General features: G+C 36.6%; 11 protein-coding genes across 11 annotated transcripts; 9 read left to right on the top strand and 2 right to left on the bottom strand.

The window, feature by feature from the left end:
* Nucleotides 1-40: 40 nt before the first annotated feature.
* Nucleotides 41-1068, top strand: RHIMIDRAFT_250017 (uncharacterized protein; the record flags this gene model as incomplete). The annotated part of the gene is made up of 6 exons (XM_023610684.1): nt 41-160; nt 226-253; nt 309-367; nt 423-542; nt 594-891; nt 950-1068. Coding segments are annotated over 6 exons (744 nt in total), but the record flags the coding sequence as incomplete, so codon positions are not given.
* A 996-nt stretch (nt 1069-2064) lies between these two features.
* Nucleotides 2065-2482, top strand: RHIMIDRAFT_277366 (uncharacterized protein). Its single transcript, XM_023612683.1, has one exon. It carries the CDS (start codon nt 2127-2129, stop codon nt 2346-2348), a length of 222 nt encoding a protein of 73 aa, XP_023460942.1. The 5' UTR covers nt 2065-2126; the 3' UTR covers nt 2349-2482.
* Nucleotides 2483-3004: 522 nt separating this feature from the next.
* Nucleotides 3005-3444, top strand: RHIMIDRAFT_110562 (uncharacterized protein). The gene has a single exon (XM_023605234.1). It carries the CDS (start codon nt 3036-3038, stop codon nt 3318-3320), a length of 285 nt encoding a protein of 94 aa, XP_023460941.1. The 5' UTR covers nt 3005-3035; the 3' UTR covers nt 3321-3444.
* Nucleotides 3445-3567: 123 nt separating this feature from the next.
* RHIMIDRAFT_250016 (cysteine proteinase) lies at nt 3568-5093 on the top strand (the record flags this gene model as incomplete). The annotated part of the gene is made up of 3 exons (XM_023610683.1): nt 3568-3984; nt 4065-4118; nt 4176-5093. The coding sequence occupies 3 exons, from the start codon at nt 3568-3570 to the stop codon at nt 5091-5093; spliced, it is 1389 nt and encodes a 462-aa protein (XP_023460940.1).
* A 389-nt stretch (nt 5094-5482) lies between these two features.
* Nucleotides 5483-7156, bottom strand: RHIMIDRAFT_296095 (S-adenosyl-L-methionine-dependent methyltransferase). Its single transcript, XM_023614243.1, has 7 exons — nt 6589-7156; nt 6509-6540; nt 6362-6452; nt 6047-6313; nt 5954-5999; nt 5777-5896; nt 5483-5722 (listed from the first exon to the last, which is right to left on the bottom strand). Exons 1-7 carry the CDS (start codon nt 6826-6828, stop codon nt 5523-5525), a joined length of 996 nt encoding a protein of 331 aa, XP_023460939.1. The 5' UTR covers nt 6829-7156; the 3' UTR covers nt 5483-5522.
* Nucleotides 7157-8351: 1195 nt separating this feature from the next.
* On the top strand, nt 8352-9630 carry RHIMIDRAFT_296094 (S-adenosyl-L-methionine-dependent methyltransferase). Its single transcript, XM_023614242.1, has 7 exons — nt 8352-8485; nt 8536-8567; nt 8623-8710; nt 8763-9029; nt 9084-9129; nt 9191-9310; nt 9360-9630. The coding sequence occupies exons 1-7, from the start codon at nt 8393-8395 to the stop codon at nt 9557-9559; spliced, it is 846 nt and encodes a 281-aa protein (XP_023460938.1). The 5' UTR covers nt 8352-8392; the 3' UTR covers nt 9560-9630.
* Nucleotides 9631-9688: 58 nt separating this feature from the next.
* Nucleotides 9689-11139, top strand: RHIMIDRAFT_110482 (Phox-like protein). The gene has a single exon (XM_023605233.1). It carries the CDS (start codon nt 9702-9704, stop codon nt 10761-10763), a length of 1062 nt encoding a protein of 353 aa, XP_023460937.1. The 5' UTR covers nt 9689-9701; the 3' UTR covers nt 10764-11139.
* RHIMIDRAFT_242873 (protein phosphatase 2C) lies at nt 10901-11934 on the top strand (the record flags this gene model as incomplete). Its single annotated transcript, XM_023609860.1, has 5 exons — nt 10901-11134; nt 11184-11345; nt 11398-11444; nt 11492-11726; nt 11776-11934. 5 exons carry the CDS (start codon nt 10901-10903, stop codon nt 11932-11934), a joined length of 837 nt encoding a protein of 278 aa, XP_023460936.1.
* Nucleotides 11935-12154: 220 nt separating this feature from the next.
* Nucleotides 12155-12826, bottom strand: RHIMIDRAFT_242872 (uncharacterized protein; the record flags this gene model as incomplete). Its single annotated transcript, XM_023609859.1, has 1 exon — nt 12155-12826. The coding sequence occupies one exon, from the start codon at nt 12824-12826 to the stop codon at nt 12155-12157; it is 672 nt and encodes a 223-aa protein (XP_023460935.1).
* A 122-nt stretch (nt 12827-12948) lies between these two features.
* RHIMIDRAFT_242871 (SIN1-domain-containing protein) lies at nt 12949-15277 on the top strand (the record flags this gene model as incomplete). Its single annotated transcript, XM_023609858.1, has 8 exons — nt 12949-13280; nt 13332-13921; nt 13981-14055; nt 14103-14612; nt 14664-14791; nt 14846-14974; nt 15034-15166; nt 15225-15277. The coding sequence occupies 8 exons, from the start codon at nt 12949-12951 to the stop codon at nt 15275-15277; spliced, it is 1950 nt and encodes a 649-aa protein (XP_023460934.1).
* Nucleotides 15278-15343: 66 nt separating this feature from the next.
* RHIMIDRAFT_250009 (uncharacterized protein) lies at nt 15344-16422 on the top strand (the record flags this gene model as incomplete). Its single annotated transcript, XM_023610682.1, has 2 exons — nt 15344-15410; nt 15467-16422. 2 exons carry the CDS (start codon nt 15344-15346, stop codon nt 16420-16422), a joined length of 1023 nt encoding a protein of 340 aa, XP_023460933.1.
* Nucleotides 16423-16474: the final 52 nt, after the last annotated feature.

Here is a 16474-nt window from a genome sequence, read left to right as displayed (position 1 = left end):
AAAACTTAGTGAAAAATTCTTGGAGATTGCACAACAAAAGCGCAAGGAAATCAAGAGTGGTGCTTATGCAGATGTACCAGACAACGAAAAGGATCTTTTGACGCTTATGTTAGAGGCTGAAGAAAAGGGCGACACATGGACATCAGAGGACGAGCTTAGAGTAAGTATAGATTCCCCTATTTTCCTTGTTGAGCAATGCCCACTGATATGTAATGTTAACAATAGCATAATATTGCAGTTTTGTTTTTAGCTGGTACGCATCAAGTCATATACATACATATATCAGCTCACATTCACCTTAACCTTAGGACATGATACCACTGCTCATGCTCTATCCTTCTGTTTCTATCATCTTGCAAAGAATAAGGTATGCTGCTATGACTATGTCATCTCTTCTATGACACTAATATATGATCTCTTAGGATGTTCAACAAAAGCTAAGAAAAGAGGTACTTAGTATTCTGGGTGATAAGCCGGTTGATGTAGTGCCTACAGTTGAGCAGCTAAAAAATATGCAATACCTCAATATGGTCATAAAAGAAGTAATAGCATAACCTTTCATCTTTTTATAATAATCTAATTGCTCTCAACAGAATCTGCGTATAAATAGTCCAGCTGATATGCTATTTTCACGAGATGTTAAAGAAGATACCATTTTGGCCAACACGCTTATTCCCAAGGGCACTGTTGTTACAATCAATATAGAGGCTTTGCACTACAACCCCAGGTTATGGCATAATCCGGACCAATTTGATCCTGAAAGGTTTGCTCCTGGTGGTGAACATGAAAAGCATGAAGGTATGACTTGGTTACCTTTTAGTAATGGAACCCGCCAATGCCTTGGCATGAATTTCTCTCTGTTTGAGCAACGATTGGTCATTGCTATGATCTGTAAGTTATCCTTGTTGACCAAAGCATAAATTAACACTTTTTCTTGGTTTTGCAATAGTGAAAAAGTATGAGATTAGTGTTCCGGAAGACTCCATTCATCGTGATCATATTGTTAGTGATGTATCATTCAATGGTGCGCCCAAGTCACTGAAGCTGACTTTTACCAAGCGTTATTAAATAAAAATACATGTTTATTATCAACTATTTATACACATCAACATCAACTTTCTTTCCTCTTCGTCTTCTTGTTCATTTTCAAGATATGCCTTTATCACCTCCCATTCATCGTCACTCCAGTCGTCTTGATCTTCACTTTCCTCTGTGGTATCCTTATTGTCTTCATATTCAGATATGGATTTTATGAGTGCAAGGACTTCATTGATCTCTTTCAACGTCTCTTCTCTTGACTCTATCAATTCTTCATGTTGAACGCTATTCAACGTCATTGAAACAAGAAGAGAAAGAAAGGGAAAATAATAAAAAAACAACAGGAAAAGAGGACTTTTTCAGTGACCGCCTATCCAAAAAAGGTGGGTTTCCCCACACAAATATAGAAATAAATGATCTACATGCAAATCTTGACTTTCTCTTTTGTATATCATATCAGTTTATGTGAATGCTGTAAAGTGAAGTCATCATCTAACTGCGACCCGCTGTGCAACATCAAATCAGATAAAAGAATTGAGCTTGTGATTGTATTCTATTCCTTAAGCAACAACGAAAAAAAGAGAGGGTTAAAGATGACAAAAGATGCCGAATTGCTCTCTCTCTCTCTCTTTCATTTAATTTACAGCCAAAATAGCCCCCTTTGCTCTGACCGGCAATTATATACAAGATCAAGGTTATGCAAACTAAATATTCATGTGAAAGTCTTATTGGTCCCACCTTTTTAGTCTCACTTTCCTCCCCTTTTTTCCTTCTTTTTTTATATCTTTATTCTTAAAAATGAACCGTCTTGAACAAATTGCACTCGATCCACGATTCCATGAAGCCTTGTCTGTCCTAAAAGGCTTTCGAAACGGTGTTGTTTATGGTGCCAAGGTTAGATTCCCGCATACTTTGGTCATGACCATCTTGTTCAAAACTGGATCGGAAAGTTTCAATATAAATATAAATACACACACAGCCTTTTCAGAAAGTAAAGTCGCATTTTTGCAATTTTATAATACAATTTATACGAAAAAGCGACAAGCCAGCACGACATTTCTTTCTGGAAATAGTGTAGTGCATTAAACATGCATACATATAGAGCAGAAAGTAAAGTCAAAGGTATCTTGAGAGCAACTAAACAACACACCCTTAGTTTGAGTATGCTTGCTACCATTTACAAGGCTCTGTATAAATTTGTTAGTGGGTACTTACCTTTTATAAAAATATGCTCAAATAAGCTCACAAATGCCCTTATCGCACCTTCCCCCACGCTTTTGTATGATAGTAAACCAGGCCATCTTTTGTGAAGCAAAGAACAAAAAATATTGAGCAATATGTAGCAAGAAGCTGCTTTTCAAACATTTGGACGCATACCATGTAAATATAATAGCACAAATGAGAGCAAGCCCTCAAAATACTATCAGCATTTGCAAGATACGCGCGTGTTCTGTCATATTTTCTTTTATAATCCTTACCATTTTTTATAAGCTTGCATAAGCCAACGTACAGCGAATATGCGAACGTCATGTGTCTGAGTAACGTTTACATTGTATTATCTTTGTCTGCTTTTGTGGTTAAATCATGTGCAACAGCTAACAGAAGAGTGTCTACTTTTTTCACCTAACAGCTATAGAAATTATTTGATATCGCGTCATCAGCAAGAACTAAGTTCTCTTTCTGATTTACGAAGAGTAATATCATATGATAAAGAAGATATAAACCAACACAATCTTGTAACGTTTAGAGATAGAACTTACTATAAGCCTATATAATCTCAAAGAACCTGATAGACTATCCCGTGCTTTATTTAAGCATCTGTACTTTGGTAATTAGCCTTATTGCTCTTATACGCCATTTGCTTCATTAAACAAAAAGGTGCATTATGCGTCACACGAAGAGCTAATCTATTAGCCAATCAATGCCTGTGTATTTTACTTGTAATTTTCTCTCTTTCCCTCTCTCTGTCTTTTCTTTTTAAAAAAAAACTCTTTGTAATGCAACTAGAGGATGTACAAAAAGTGCTTCATGAGTTATCAACATTTACACAGTTTGTTATTGCAACTATAGGCATTTATGTAATATTATCACCAGTCTTTCAACATTTGGATTATAATACATCATCGCTTAACTTTGTTGTTCGTTTCCTTACATTCATCTTTCAATTCATTGGACTTCCTGATCTAACACAATATACAAGACCCAAGGAGTACTATGAGAAATTAGCAAAGCAACTGAATGGTAGCTTAATTAAAGTATACACGTTTTTATATTCAACATGATCTATTATAGAAAGCGAGCTAGCCACCACTCGCCACGCTGCACGTATTTGTGTAGCTTCCCATATTCCTTCTTACGATCCTTCTGCACTTGTTTCAGGCCTTGTTAACACTGGTAACTCTTGCTTTATCAATTCTGTATTACAGGTATAACAAAAGAATTTGAAAGGAGGGGAATCCGAGAATCATCTTTAAATAATAGGCATTTTCTTCACTTACTTATCTACATGATTATTTGCAAACCATCAATATGGCAACACCACCTGGGCTTCCACTTCCTGTTAGCCGTTCACTTTTAAAGACACTACGACGATTAAGTCAGCCTATGTATCGCCGTACTTCGTTTCGACCTACCGAAATTGTTACGGCATTGTCTTCAAACCGGCGCATCACAAATAGAGAACAACAAGACGCTCAAGAATTCTTTCAATTAATTTCTAGTGCATTGGATACTGAGGCACAACGTGTTGTTCAGTACACACGGTTCGGCGGAGGATTCAAGGAATTGCTCTCTGTAGACAGTCAGGGACAGCGTGGTAGTTCCCATGCATGGTTAGGTCGCGGGCTCAAGGGTCTAGTGAACCCAGTCATCAAGAGAAAGGAGTTTGAGAATCCATTGACTGGACTATTGGCAAATAGATTATCTTGTCTAAAGTGCAAATACACGGTAAGTTTCTCTTCTGCCGTGAAAGAAGAGAAATAGGAGAGAGATAAAGTATTAATTGATTGACAAACTAGTTCTTATAGGGTGCCATTCGACACTTTTCATTTAATAATATACAGTTGAATTTGCCAAACAAGGTGGGTACTAACGTTTAACTGTCACACCGCGCATTTACTTAACTTTGACGTCTACAGTATACAGCCACACTAGAAGAATGTCTGTCTCGATTTACAGATATAGAATACCTGCAAGACGCTTCTTGTCGTCGATGCTCCTTTATCGCTACCATAGAAACGCTTGAACAAGAAATTGCACGTTTGAAAAAAAATTCAAAAAAGACCAACAAAAAAAAACATTTAGCTCCACTTCAAGCCAAGAAATCTCGAATGGAACACTTGTTAAAGATGAGACGCATAGATGATGACGATGAAGAAGGATCCAAGGAAGAGTGTATGAGGATGAGTTGTTTGAGCAGTAAGCAAGTTATGTTGGCGAAACCGTCCAAAATCCTGTGTCTACACGTGTCACGATCAGCATACCTAAGCACTGGCATGGTTTACAAGAATCAATGTCGCTTATTATTCCCAGAATACCTGGACATAGGGCCTTATACCACAGACGGAGCAGATATCAATGTCGAGCAACCACAAGAATCAATGTCAAGTCCATCTGATCAAAGTCATGATAGAAGAATATATAAGCTCATGAGCATCGTTGTACACTATGGAAGTCACAGCTATGGTCATTTTGTTGCGTACAAAAGACGGATATACACAGATCGTTGCGAGTGTGATCAATGTGGTGCCGAGCATAAGAAAGAGATTTACAATGGACAGGATGTGTGGTACAGGATATCAGATACCAAAGTAGATGAATGCACACTAGAAGACGTATTGCATTCTAACCCGTATATGCTGCTTTATGAACTGGATGAATCAATGAGCAGTCGTGATTGTTGTGCAAGTGCCAGTAGTAGAAGTAGCATTAGCAGTGAGAGCAGCACGCATGTCCCTCTTTTTGAGGAAAAGTCAAATGATATATACAGTCCTATAGATGATGCAGCCAAAGAAGCACTTTTTGTAGCAAACGCACTACTTCGTTCAGCTGCATAAAACAAGTACATTATGTATAATAAATAGTTTCTTTACACTTTATTCAGAAATGATTCACACGCTGATAGAAAAGTGATAATTTCAGACAATAAATAATAAAAGAGAGACCACAAGAAGCAAAAGAAATGTTAGTATTTCAGTTACGTGTTATTCATAAGTGTTGATCACATTTATCTTCTCTCAAAAATATCAAGTTCATTTTGTGTATTACATGTTGTCTTTGAAGCAATAAAGAAAGGATAGGTAATCATCTAAAGTGATGACTGTTATTGAGCTTAAAAAAACAGCTTGTATTTACTTTTGTCTGCCTTTCATTATCACTCTTGTATGAATCTTAACACTATATAAAAAGTTAAGAGAATAAAGTGTTCATTTTTATATATTTAAAAGTGGCATTTACTAATTACTTTTTTTTTATTTTTTATTTTTTTAAGCAGTCTTTTGAGCAACAACGACATTTACATTAAAGTAACCACTAATATTCTCCATACAATACTTGAGTTCTCTCAAAAAGTCTCTTTGGTCGTGCTCATTTTCAAGACCAATCACGGGGCCTAGGACAGAGATTGTGCTCTTGACTCCATTTATCCAACTCCAAGCAAGTTTCTTTGCTGAATTTGTTTTAGTAGCTATTTAATAATGATCAATAATAATCCAATAACTATATATTTTTTTAGTATTACTGGTATCATTAAATCTAAACTGGGAATCAATAATATTGGTATTGCCTGCTTCTCGAACCATTCTCTCAATTTCTCCTCCGATACGTGGATTTTGTGATCTTTGTGCACAGGTTTGATGAACTATTTTTTAAAAGTTTGATTACTAAAATGACATATTTTCTTTTTAAATAAACTTGCCTGCGTATACACTCTTGTAGAAGGCGTCATCTTGTTTGGTTGGCATCTATTTGTGACTTAGAAACTGTGATACATACATCCTTGTAATCTTACTTCAATGTTTGCATCAACTATCTGCACCAATCCTCCTGGCTTGGTTACGCGAAGTAGTTCTTTGATTGCGCCAGGCCATTCATCCTCACGCAGGGCAAAGATCATCAATCTCATGTGAACAAAGTCAAAGGTATTATCTTCATAAGGAAGTGTTTCCAAGATATTTCCAATTTTGAAAGTGAATTGTTTTGGCATCATGTCAGTGTTGACTACATCAACTATATCGCAGCCGTGGTAATCACAATTGGGATAGTCGGAGATCATGTCCTATGTCGTGTTACAAATTGTGCATTTTAACAAAAAGAGTAAGCGTACCATAACCCAAGCTCCTGAACCACATCCAACGTCCAGAACACAAGCTTCGTTGTCAAATTTAATCAACTCGGTTACACTTGGCATCACATTTCTAATATCAGATGAGTAAAGACCCTTGTCTGTCACTTTTTGTTAATATTCAAATACCCTCCAAATGTTTCTTTAAAAGCAAAGTGTTGCTAAACAACATGGTTAATTTATATATATTTGTATTTAATCTATCTTACTCCTGTCAGTCTAAGTTGTTCTTCGTCATCTTTAGGTAGCCAATAAGTTGACTGTTGAACTTGATGAAATTCTCTTTGTGATGGAATAGTTGTGTCAAATGCACTTTCACTACTTGCTGACTCTGTGTATGATGTTTGTTCGAAATCTGTCATAACTCTTGTTGAAGATGGTTCTCTGATATGTTTATTTTCTATATTTTCTCTTGGAATACTGTATGTCTTTGTTAAACGATTTCCCATTTTGCTACAATTTTTAATTTAAAAAAGAAAACAATAAACTCACCCTCTCCTATTTATATCCTCCCAAAAAAAAAAAAGCTAAAAAAACAAAGGGGGAAGAATAAATAAGGGGCTGGCTTTTATCCTTCATATTTATCAGTAATCATTTGTCACACTCTCTTTACTCCCTCCGCCAAATTCTGAGCTTGCAGGTGATTGATCACAGTAAAGTCGGAAGCCTGATGTTTGTTGCAAGTTTGTTTACTCTCTTTCTCTCTTTACTGATACCTTCACTTCATCTTTGACTGTTTTTCTGATTACATTCAGATACATCATTCTGTTTTTACAGTAGCTTTTTTTTTTTTTTTAAAAAAAAAAAGAAAAATATACTTTCAGTCACATGAATAAAGGAACGGGAAGGCAATTTCTAAGATCCGCGCATTTCTCAAATTCAGACTGGTTGGTTTGAATGCAAAAAATAGTTCAGACTAATAAAAAAAGAACAAATACAGATGTGTGTTTATTATAAATAAGAAAAAAGAGAGAGCTCATTATTACAAATAAAGTCATTTTATATATGAAAACAGGACTATTAAGTGAGTTCATCATGACCAATAAGAATTAAGCATGGCGCGTTATATGAAAGTACTTTGTGCAAAGTAATTCCGTGTAAATTATGGCAGGGGAAGGATATCGCACAATGGATTACTACAAGAGTGAATTTTACATGCCTGAGACTACAGATAACGACAGATATACGAGGATGAAGCTAGTCTAGATGTATCGGTTAGGAACCTAACTGAATCACCTGTACGACTATGATATCAGCTGTCAAATAGGAGGCCACAGACTATACTGTTCCAAGCGAAAGGCTTTAAAATATGAAACTGAAAAAGACAAGTAGTTTAACGAGCTACCATGAGATATGTTGTTGATAGTAGCCCTTGGACGAAAGAATGAGTCAAGAGAGGAGTATGACCAAGACAATGCTTCTTTTATCTTGGAAAATGCAAAGCACTTGCTCTTTTATCTCGCTGGTGGAGCAAGGGAAACTGCAGACAACAACAGCTATGACTCTCATTTCAAGCCATGCTTGCATATTGTTATGAATCTTTTATGCAACAGTTTAATCTGCATAAAGGCCTAGATATCCAAAAGAATTACTTGATAACGAAAGTAGCAACACCTTACTGTGATATGCTTCTTAGTCTTTAAATGAAGAGTTTGTTTTGGATACATCCAAGATGGAAAATAGCTACTATTTGATCAATCTAAGCAAGTATGTCTCATATTGATACTTTAAAGACAACCCTTCCTCCTTTTTTTTCCCACCTTTTGAATATAATATGTGTCTTATTAGCTCTTTAAACATACAATTCTTTCTCAGAAAAAGAAGTTCTTACAATCCATCAAACTTTTGAGCAACTTTGATATTGCTATTCCTGGAAGTCCAAGTACACAAGGTTCTGTCAGACCTTGTCCGTCCTCTGGTATGATGTACAAATGTTGTACAGTGAAAAGAAAGAAACCATGAAATTCTTTTCGTTTCCTTTATTTCTTTTAGAATTAATCACGCAAGGATATTATGACGGTTATTTCAGATAGAGAGTTTCATGATATTGAGACATCAAGCTATTGGCTTCCCAAGGACGACGAAGAGCAGATGAGGTTAACAGGGGTAAGAACGAAAAAGATTAAAATACAGGGTAAATATTTACTGTTGTATAGCAACATTTTGCTTTTAAAGAAATGCTTGAAGGGTAATATTTGGTAAATATATAAATGTATTTGTTTGGAGGCTTATTCGTAGCTTAGAAATGTTATGCCAAGTGTATCATTGGATTTCAGCAAAGGGAATTTATCTGTTCTCGACGTCGGTTGTGGTTCAGGAGCTTGGATAATGGTAAGTTGAGATTAGCAGAAAAAAAAGCCAAGAGTTGATTTAAAGAGTATAGGATATGATCACTGATTATCCCAAATGTGATTATCATGGCTGTGACATAGTTCAAGCCATTCCTACAAACATGATGCCAAAACAATTCACTTTCAAAATTGGAAATATCTTGGAAACACTTCCTTATGAAGATAATACCTTTGACTTTGTTCACATGAGATTGATGATCTTTGCCCTGCGTGAGGATGAATGGCCTGGCGCAATCAAAGAACTACTTCGCGTAACCAAGCCAGGAGGATTGGTGCAGATAGTTGATGCAAACATTGAAGTAAGATTATAAAGTGTAACATTAAAAGAAGCCCTCATCTTTACCTTTCCTTAGCTACCCGAGCAAAAGGATACTGTCTTTTACAAGTCCTTATCAGCTGGTAAAAAGAAAAAACGAAGGGAGAAATAAATAGACAATTAATAGTTCCTCCTTTTTAATAGTGCATACGATCTGTAAGGCAGTAGGACAGAATCCACGTATTGGAGGAGAATTAGAAAGATTATTAAAAGAGGTTGGCAATACAGCGATTATTGACTCACAGTTTCGATATAATGATACCAGTAAGTGTCTTTTATAAAACAATAATAATGTTACAAACATCTTGTTCAGCAACAGGAACTCGGTTAGCCAAAAAGCTCATTTGGTGTTGGTTAGAAGGTTCAAAGACAGGAATGACTGTAGCAGCACCCATTTTAGGCTTAAATAACAAAGCGGAGCAAGAAAATTATCTCAAAGAGCTAGAACATTGCATGGCAACAACAAGTGGATACTATAATGTCAACGTTGTCGTTGCTCAAAAACTGGCTTAATGCAAATAAATAATAGCCGAATTGATCCCCGCTTAAAGACGTTGAAGGCGGCATGACTCTATTTGTGACGCAAATAAAAATATTTCCCTTTTCCTTTTTTCTTTTTCTTTTTCTCTCTCTCACTTTCTTTCTTTCTTCACTGATGAGTGAAGTCGTTCAAGCCATCTACATTCGAGAAACTGAAACTCGACAACAACCTAAACCACATACAGTTTACAAGATTGAAGTACATGCTGCGGTGCGCAATTGGTTTGTCTGGAAACGATATTCAGAATTTGAGAAATTAGACACCATGTTTCAAACCATATTCCCTAAACATACACGGCCTGTTTCACTACCGCCCAAACATTACTTTCCTCGGACCTTCAATGATCCAGAAAGGATCGAAGAGCGACGACGAGGACTTGAGGCTTACTTGCGAGGTATTCTGAGCAGCCGAGACGATCGATGGAGATTGACAGATATCTGGAGAGAGTTTTTAGCTATACCAAACAACAATACATTATCAACCAAGGAGATGTACACATCCGAGAGTTGGCTAGATGAATACCATACGATGAGCAACACGGCACGAGAAGTCAGATCGTTGATGAATCGAAAACATACCCATATGGCACGTAATGAAATATCAGCATCACACCAGTGCACAGTACAAGCCAAGAAGCTCCTCGTCTTTTTGTCAGCCAAGTTATCGACACTTGAATCCGGACTGAATAGCTTATCAGCTATTTTATCAGAGGGCGAACTGAGAAGACGACAAGATATGGTCTCATCTCTCAAAGATGAAAAGGATGCTCTCATGCAGCTCGCTAATACCTCCGCACGCGCCGATCAGCAACTTGAACAACAAAAGCAGCAGCCTGTCACGCAGGAACGAAAAGCACTATTTAATGAAATCAAACCAGAACGCAAAGGTATGGGAAGAGCGTTTGGTGCAGCCTACAAAAAACAACTACAAGAGACAGAAGTGACAAGGGGATTAGATAATGAAGGGTTAGTTGTCTATCAGGACCAGTTGATGAAAGAACAAGATCAGCAAATTGAACAGTTTAGTTCTATTTTGGCCAGACAAAAGCAATTGGGTATTACGATTGGACATGAATTGGATACACAAAATCAATTATTGGATGAATTGGATGCTGATGTCGACAGAACTCAAACCAAACTCAAATTTGCTAATAAAAAGCTACAAAAGATAAAATAAGGAGAACATTTTTTGTTCTCTTTTTCTTTATTTATTTTGAAAGGAGTTTAAGAGGAAAGAAAGGGGGGACACATTTTTGATTAACAATAAATTTTTTCTTTTTTCTTCCTTTCTTTTTTTTTTTACTTTTTTCTATTATGGAGCAATCTTCTACGACAGCAACAACAACTTCAACAAAACAAGCCAAAAAGGCACCTGGATTCTTATTAGGAGTATCTGAAGATCGCAATAAACGATGTCGTAGAACAATGGAAGATGCTCATACCTTTGTATTCAATTACATGGGTGTACCTCGTCAGGGCTTCTTTGCTATTTTTGACGGACATGCTGGAAAGGCAACAGCTGAATGGTGTGGGAATAACTTTGATAAAGTATGGTAAAGAAAAAAGAGGTTTACAAATTATTCATAATCATAAATAGGTGTTGGCCAACGTAATTGAAGAAAGTAACCCAGACGAATCAGTTCCGGAAATTTTAAATAAAGCTTTTCTAAGAGTGGACAACCAAGTCAATGAACGTGAAGGAAAGTTCTCTGGCTGTACGGCTATCGTTGCCTTTGTGAAAGTGGCTGAAAACAACAAGGTTAGATATATATATTTATTACAAGATTCTTACAACTAACCCTCTACATTAGCGTATTTTATATACTGGAAACGTAGGTGATGCGCGTGCTGTCTTGTGGTAAGGAGCTATTATTCTTCTTTACTTTATGTATTCATTCATTATAGTCGTCAAAACAAAGCAGTTCGACTGTCTTATGATCATAAGGGATCTGATTCTCAAGAAGCAAAACGCATCATGGACTTGGGAGGATTTATGATGAACAACCGTGTGAATGGAGTATTAGCCGTAACACGATCATTAGGCGACAGTGTCATGAAGGAATTTGTTGTTGGAAATCCCTTTACGACCGAGACAGAACTAGGACCCAGCGACGAGTTTCTAATTTTAGCATGCGACGGAGTGAGTTGAATACAAATCTTCTTATAATGTGTACTTATATGTTTAATAGCTTTGGGATGTTTGTGAAGATCAAGATGCAGTTGACCTCATCAAAGATATACAAGACCCTCAAGTCGCAAGCCAAAAATTACTAGATCATGCATTGGCTAATTTTAGTACAGATAACTTGAGTGTTATGGTAATTCGACTTGATGATACTAAAGAGTAAAGAACAAAAAAGAAGACAACGAATGGCAGGTGTCCATTTACTATTACTATTATTATTGACTACTATTTGTACACTACTATACGCAACCTCAATATACTTTTGCGTTTAAACACTTTTATTTCTACCACTACTACTACTTACTACTTACTACTTACTACATTGACACATACAACACACCCACACGCACCCATAAAAAATCACCATTCTACTATTAAATTCTTTATTTTATATCATGAAATTCACCTTCAATAACCCTTCCTGTTCTTTGTTGTTGCACTGTCAGTGGTATATGCAATGCATGTCCTACTCGATTGACCAGTTGGACATCCTTAATACTTGAATCCTGATCAGCAAAAACCAATAAGATACAATCGCGTAAATCAAATTCGAGTTTTATCCGCTGTTGTGTAATACCTTGGACCATGATGGATGTGGATGAGGTACCTCGTAAATAAGCACGACTGGTCAAATCGTCAGGTCGGATACCATGATCCATCAGAGTCGATCGACCATGATCGGTCTGTGCCCAATCTTCGACTCTTTTCAGAGCTTCTTCCTGCAATACGCTGTTTCTTGACAAAGGAACATTGTAATAGTTTGCAAAGAGGTCTGACCAGACTGACAGGGGTTGTTGCTGTATTGCTGCTTGATTGAGTTGTCTCTTGAGCTTCCAGAATTGAAAAGCGCCTACTGCTGCTATTCCACCAAGACCTACCAGCAGAAATGGGCCTAGCACAAGGGTCGCAGCAATACCTGTACCAAATAAAGCGATACGCCGTTGAGTAGGTGTCATACGCATCAAAAGTTGAATTAATGGTCGATTTGAATACATGCGTCGCTGAACAAGAGTCATCTTTAGTTGCTGTGGTGGTGGTTTAATGAATCGTTGCATGATATAATTAAAAATAAAAGAGAAAAAAAAAGGGTTAAATCATTATGTAATTTTCCTATTAATCTCCCCTCCTTCTTTTTTTAATATATTTTTCTAAACAGCATAAAAAATAAAAAATAAAAATGTCACTGATTACAGATCCTTTATACTTGATTCATATTAGTCGAATAAAATTCTTGCGAGTAGATGAACGAGGAGAACGCATCATTAGCTTCCCACCTACTGTCATGTCAGATGACTATGTGAGACTAGCAGCACCTCTCTATCCTGAGATGCAGTACTGTTATTCTCCTCCTATGACCGAAAGCAAACTGACGACAAGCCCACGTACAACAAAACGAAGTTATCGACATAGAAAGCAATATGTACCTATTCGACCGTTGACGAAGAAGGAAACTGACAGTGATGAGGAAGAAGAAGACATGGATGAGGAAGAAAGACAAGAACTAGAAAAGTAAGCATCATAAACAAATATAAACAAGACATACTGATAGCTATAAAAAAGTAAAATAGAAGAACAGCAACAACCACCTGTAGGACTATTCAATGCTACACATCCAAATCAAGAAGAAACTTCACTTCATCCCTCTGTGGAGTCGGCCATTGACCCTTCTCCACGTTCCTCAATCGAAGAAGCCAACGTGAGCATGTTTCCCTTTCCGACAAGCAGCCATGAGTCTCCAGAGGACCAGCCCGAGAAAAAGATCACACAAGTCGTTGCAACCGAACACCCACTGTCATATACCAAAAAGGTCTCACCAATTCAACAACAACAGAAATCGGCGTTATCTGCGCTCATTGCTGAAAAGGCAACAGCAGCAGAGAATCCGTTTGCAGAATACGCATTTGCGTCGGGCAAGGGAGAAGCTAAACCGATCAATCTTTGTGTGTATATACCATGCTCGTTTAAACCCTATGAGCCTGTAAAGTTGATCGTAAAGCCAGATGCATTGATTGATGATGTGATTGGATATATATTATATGACTATGTAGAACAAAAGCGTGGTCCTGAATTAGAGGTCGAGAGCTATGATCTGTCCGAGTGGGTCTTGTTGATTGCTGAGGACGATGGAGAGATAGAAGAAGATTTACCAGGTAAGTAATAGTAATAATAGTAATAATAAATCCGATCTGACCTCAATTGATTTACTTAGCGGTGGACAGAACAAGGCGTATCGACCGTGTCTCATTTGATCAATTTGCTTTATGTAGAGCAACACCATCACAAGGTAATAACATACACATGATAATGACTGCTTTTACTGAGACTTTAAAGTCAAACAAAACGACATCACGCGGGCCAAAATGGGCAAGACAAAGCCAGACATTGAAGCCTTGCGCCAGAAAAAGCAACAAGCTGTTCTGCCTGAATCGACAACGATACCCACTTCAACCCAACAAGAAGATATACCAACCCATCAACTCATGCATCATCGTATAGCCGCACAGGAACCTGATCCATCTACTGTAGCTGTTCCTGTGCCATCATCCAAAGCAACATTGACCAAGGCTACGATGCCAATGACGCCATTAAAGTACTTCCGAATCAAACTGATGACAAACGAGGAAGTCTCGGCTACGACAGCCATACCGGTTTATGCAGAAATGTTCATTGGCGATGTGCTCGAGTTAGTGTGCAGAAAGCGAAAACTGGATGCAAATGGATATATGTTGACGATCGCAGATACAAATGTGATTGTGCCAAATGATACGACAGTGGAAAGTATGAAGGAAATTACAGATCTGACACTTGTCAAGAAAGAGAGAACACTGACAATACCAAGCAGTAAGTTGTATTTAATTAGATACATTCATCCTATTTACACATTTTATGCAGCTAATCATCTATGGCGATCACCTATTAAACGTAAAAAGGATGAAGTTACCCATCCAATGTATTTTTCAGATGTAAATCAAAGACCAACCGCGGCAAATGCAAATGATGGAATATTTTCACAGTACAAGGTAATATTTTCTTTATTTTCATTATTATACAACATAGTTATTAAACAGTATTAGCAGAAATATTCTGTGAGCAGAAAGATGCCCATGTTTGTTAGTAAAAAAGTGTATATATTAGCAATTGACGGAGATTATATTCATTTAATGCCACCTGAACACAAAGGCATGTTTGATTCTGTCAAGACGGTAAATGACAAAAGAAAAAGAAAAAAAGATGTATTTATAAAACTAATACATGCTTTTAGACATCGTTTCATGCGAGCGCTATAAGAAGTTGTAAACAGAGTAAAAAAGTTCCATCAAATTTCAAGATTATAGTACTTAAAGAAAGGGATTACAAGACGTATGACCTTGAAGCAGAAAGCTCAAAGGAAGCTTGTAAGTTATTTCCTTAAAAAAAAAGAAAGGAAAAAAAAAGCTAACATAAAAATGATAGATGAAATTTGTGCTCGTATTCGATTTTTGATGCAAGTGACCAAAGGAGCCTAAATAAATAAATGACCTGAATTCTTTTATTTTGTCATACCAAATAAACTTTTTTTTTTCTTGTTCAAAATGAAGCGAATCTCGACTCTGCTTGGTAATCATAACAAAACAAGCACGAGTGAAAGAGTTGAACAAGGTAAGTCCTGTCATTTTGCTGATATATAAATTATTGATTTTGTTCACATTGGATAGAAAAGATAACAACGGTTGTCATGGGAGCAAGAGGAACAGGGAAAACGACATTTTTGTATAAATCCTACTTTAAATACAACACGAATGAACCTGATACTGAATTTGAAGTGATACCAACAGAAGAATACAATGTAGAAACGATCCTATTTGATTCATACAAGTTTGAATTATGGGATTATCCAGATATAGAAAACAGTATATCCACTCTAAAACATGCAAAAGTGATTATTTATTTCATAAAGGAAGTACAAGACAAGAGCAGAGAAAGACTGATGTTACTCTTACACCAAGAGAATTTGATCAGAGAGGAAGCAATTATTATTACTGTTGTTAATGATGAGCATATGGATATACAGGATATAGCAGAGATATGGGTACAGGATAAGGGGTTGATCAGGAAATTAAAAGGACACGATTGGAGATTATTTTCAATGAACGAGATAGACCGGATATTTGACTATTTGACATTAAAATTGAATCAAAAGCGACAGTTGCCTAATCCGTATCAGCTGAATGATTTCGACTTTGAACAACGGTTCTACCATGGACAACAGTTTTTATTTTTCGATACTTGGTGTCTTATTCGGATCATCTATCTGACATTAACCAAGGACTATAAAAAGAGCAAGCTATATTTTTACCTCCAACAATATAAATATAATGAAGAGCAGGATATAAAGTACTCTGAAACCCAGGTGTTATTCTGGATACAAATGGTATCATTTGGTTTAATACAGTTGCCTATAAACAATTCAGTCAATTTTCAAGATTTTGTTGAAAGGAGTCAATTAAGTCAGGACTGCTGGAAAGAGTATTATTCATACCGTCTATTTTACTCTGAAAAGGCTTCTAAAGAATTTTTTCCCCCAGATAAAAAACCTTTACCCAATGCATTTAAACCTTCTTCTTTAGCTTTAAAAGGAAGTGGTCTGAGAATTGATTACCAAGTATTATAAAGCTAGAAAAAATTTTTTTATCTTTTTTCTCTTCTTTTTTTTTTTTTTTTTT

This window comes from Rhizopus microsporus (assembly GCF_002708625.1).
Source record: "Rhizopus microsporus ATCC 52813 unplaced genomic scaffold scaffold_46, whole genome shotgun sequence".
In the NCBI taxonomy this organism is placed as follows: Eukaryota; Fungi; Mucoromycota; class Mucoromycetes; order Mucorales; family Rhizopodaceae; genus Rhizopus; species Rhizopus microsporus.
This window is presented reverse-complemented; position numbering and strand designations above follow the sequence as displayed.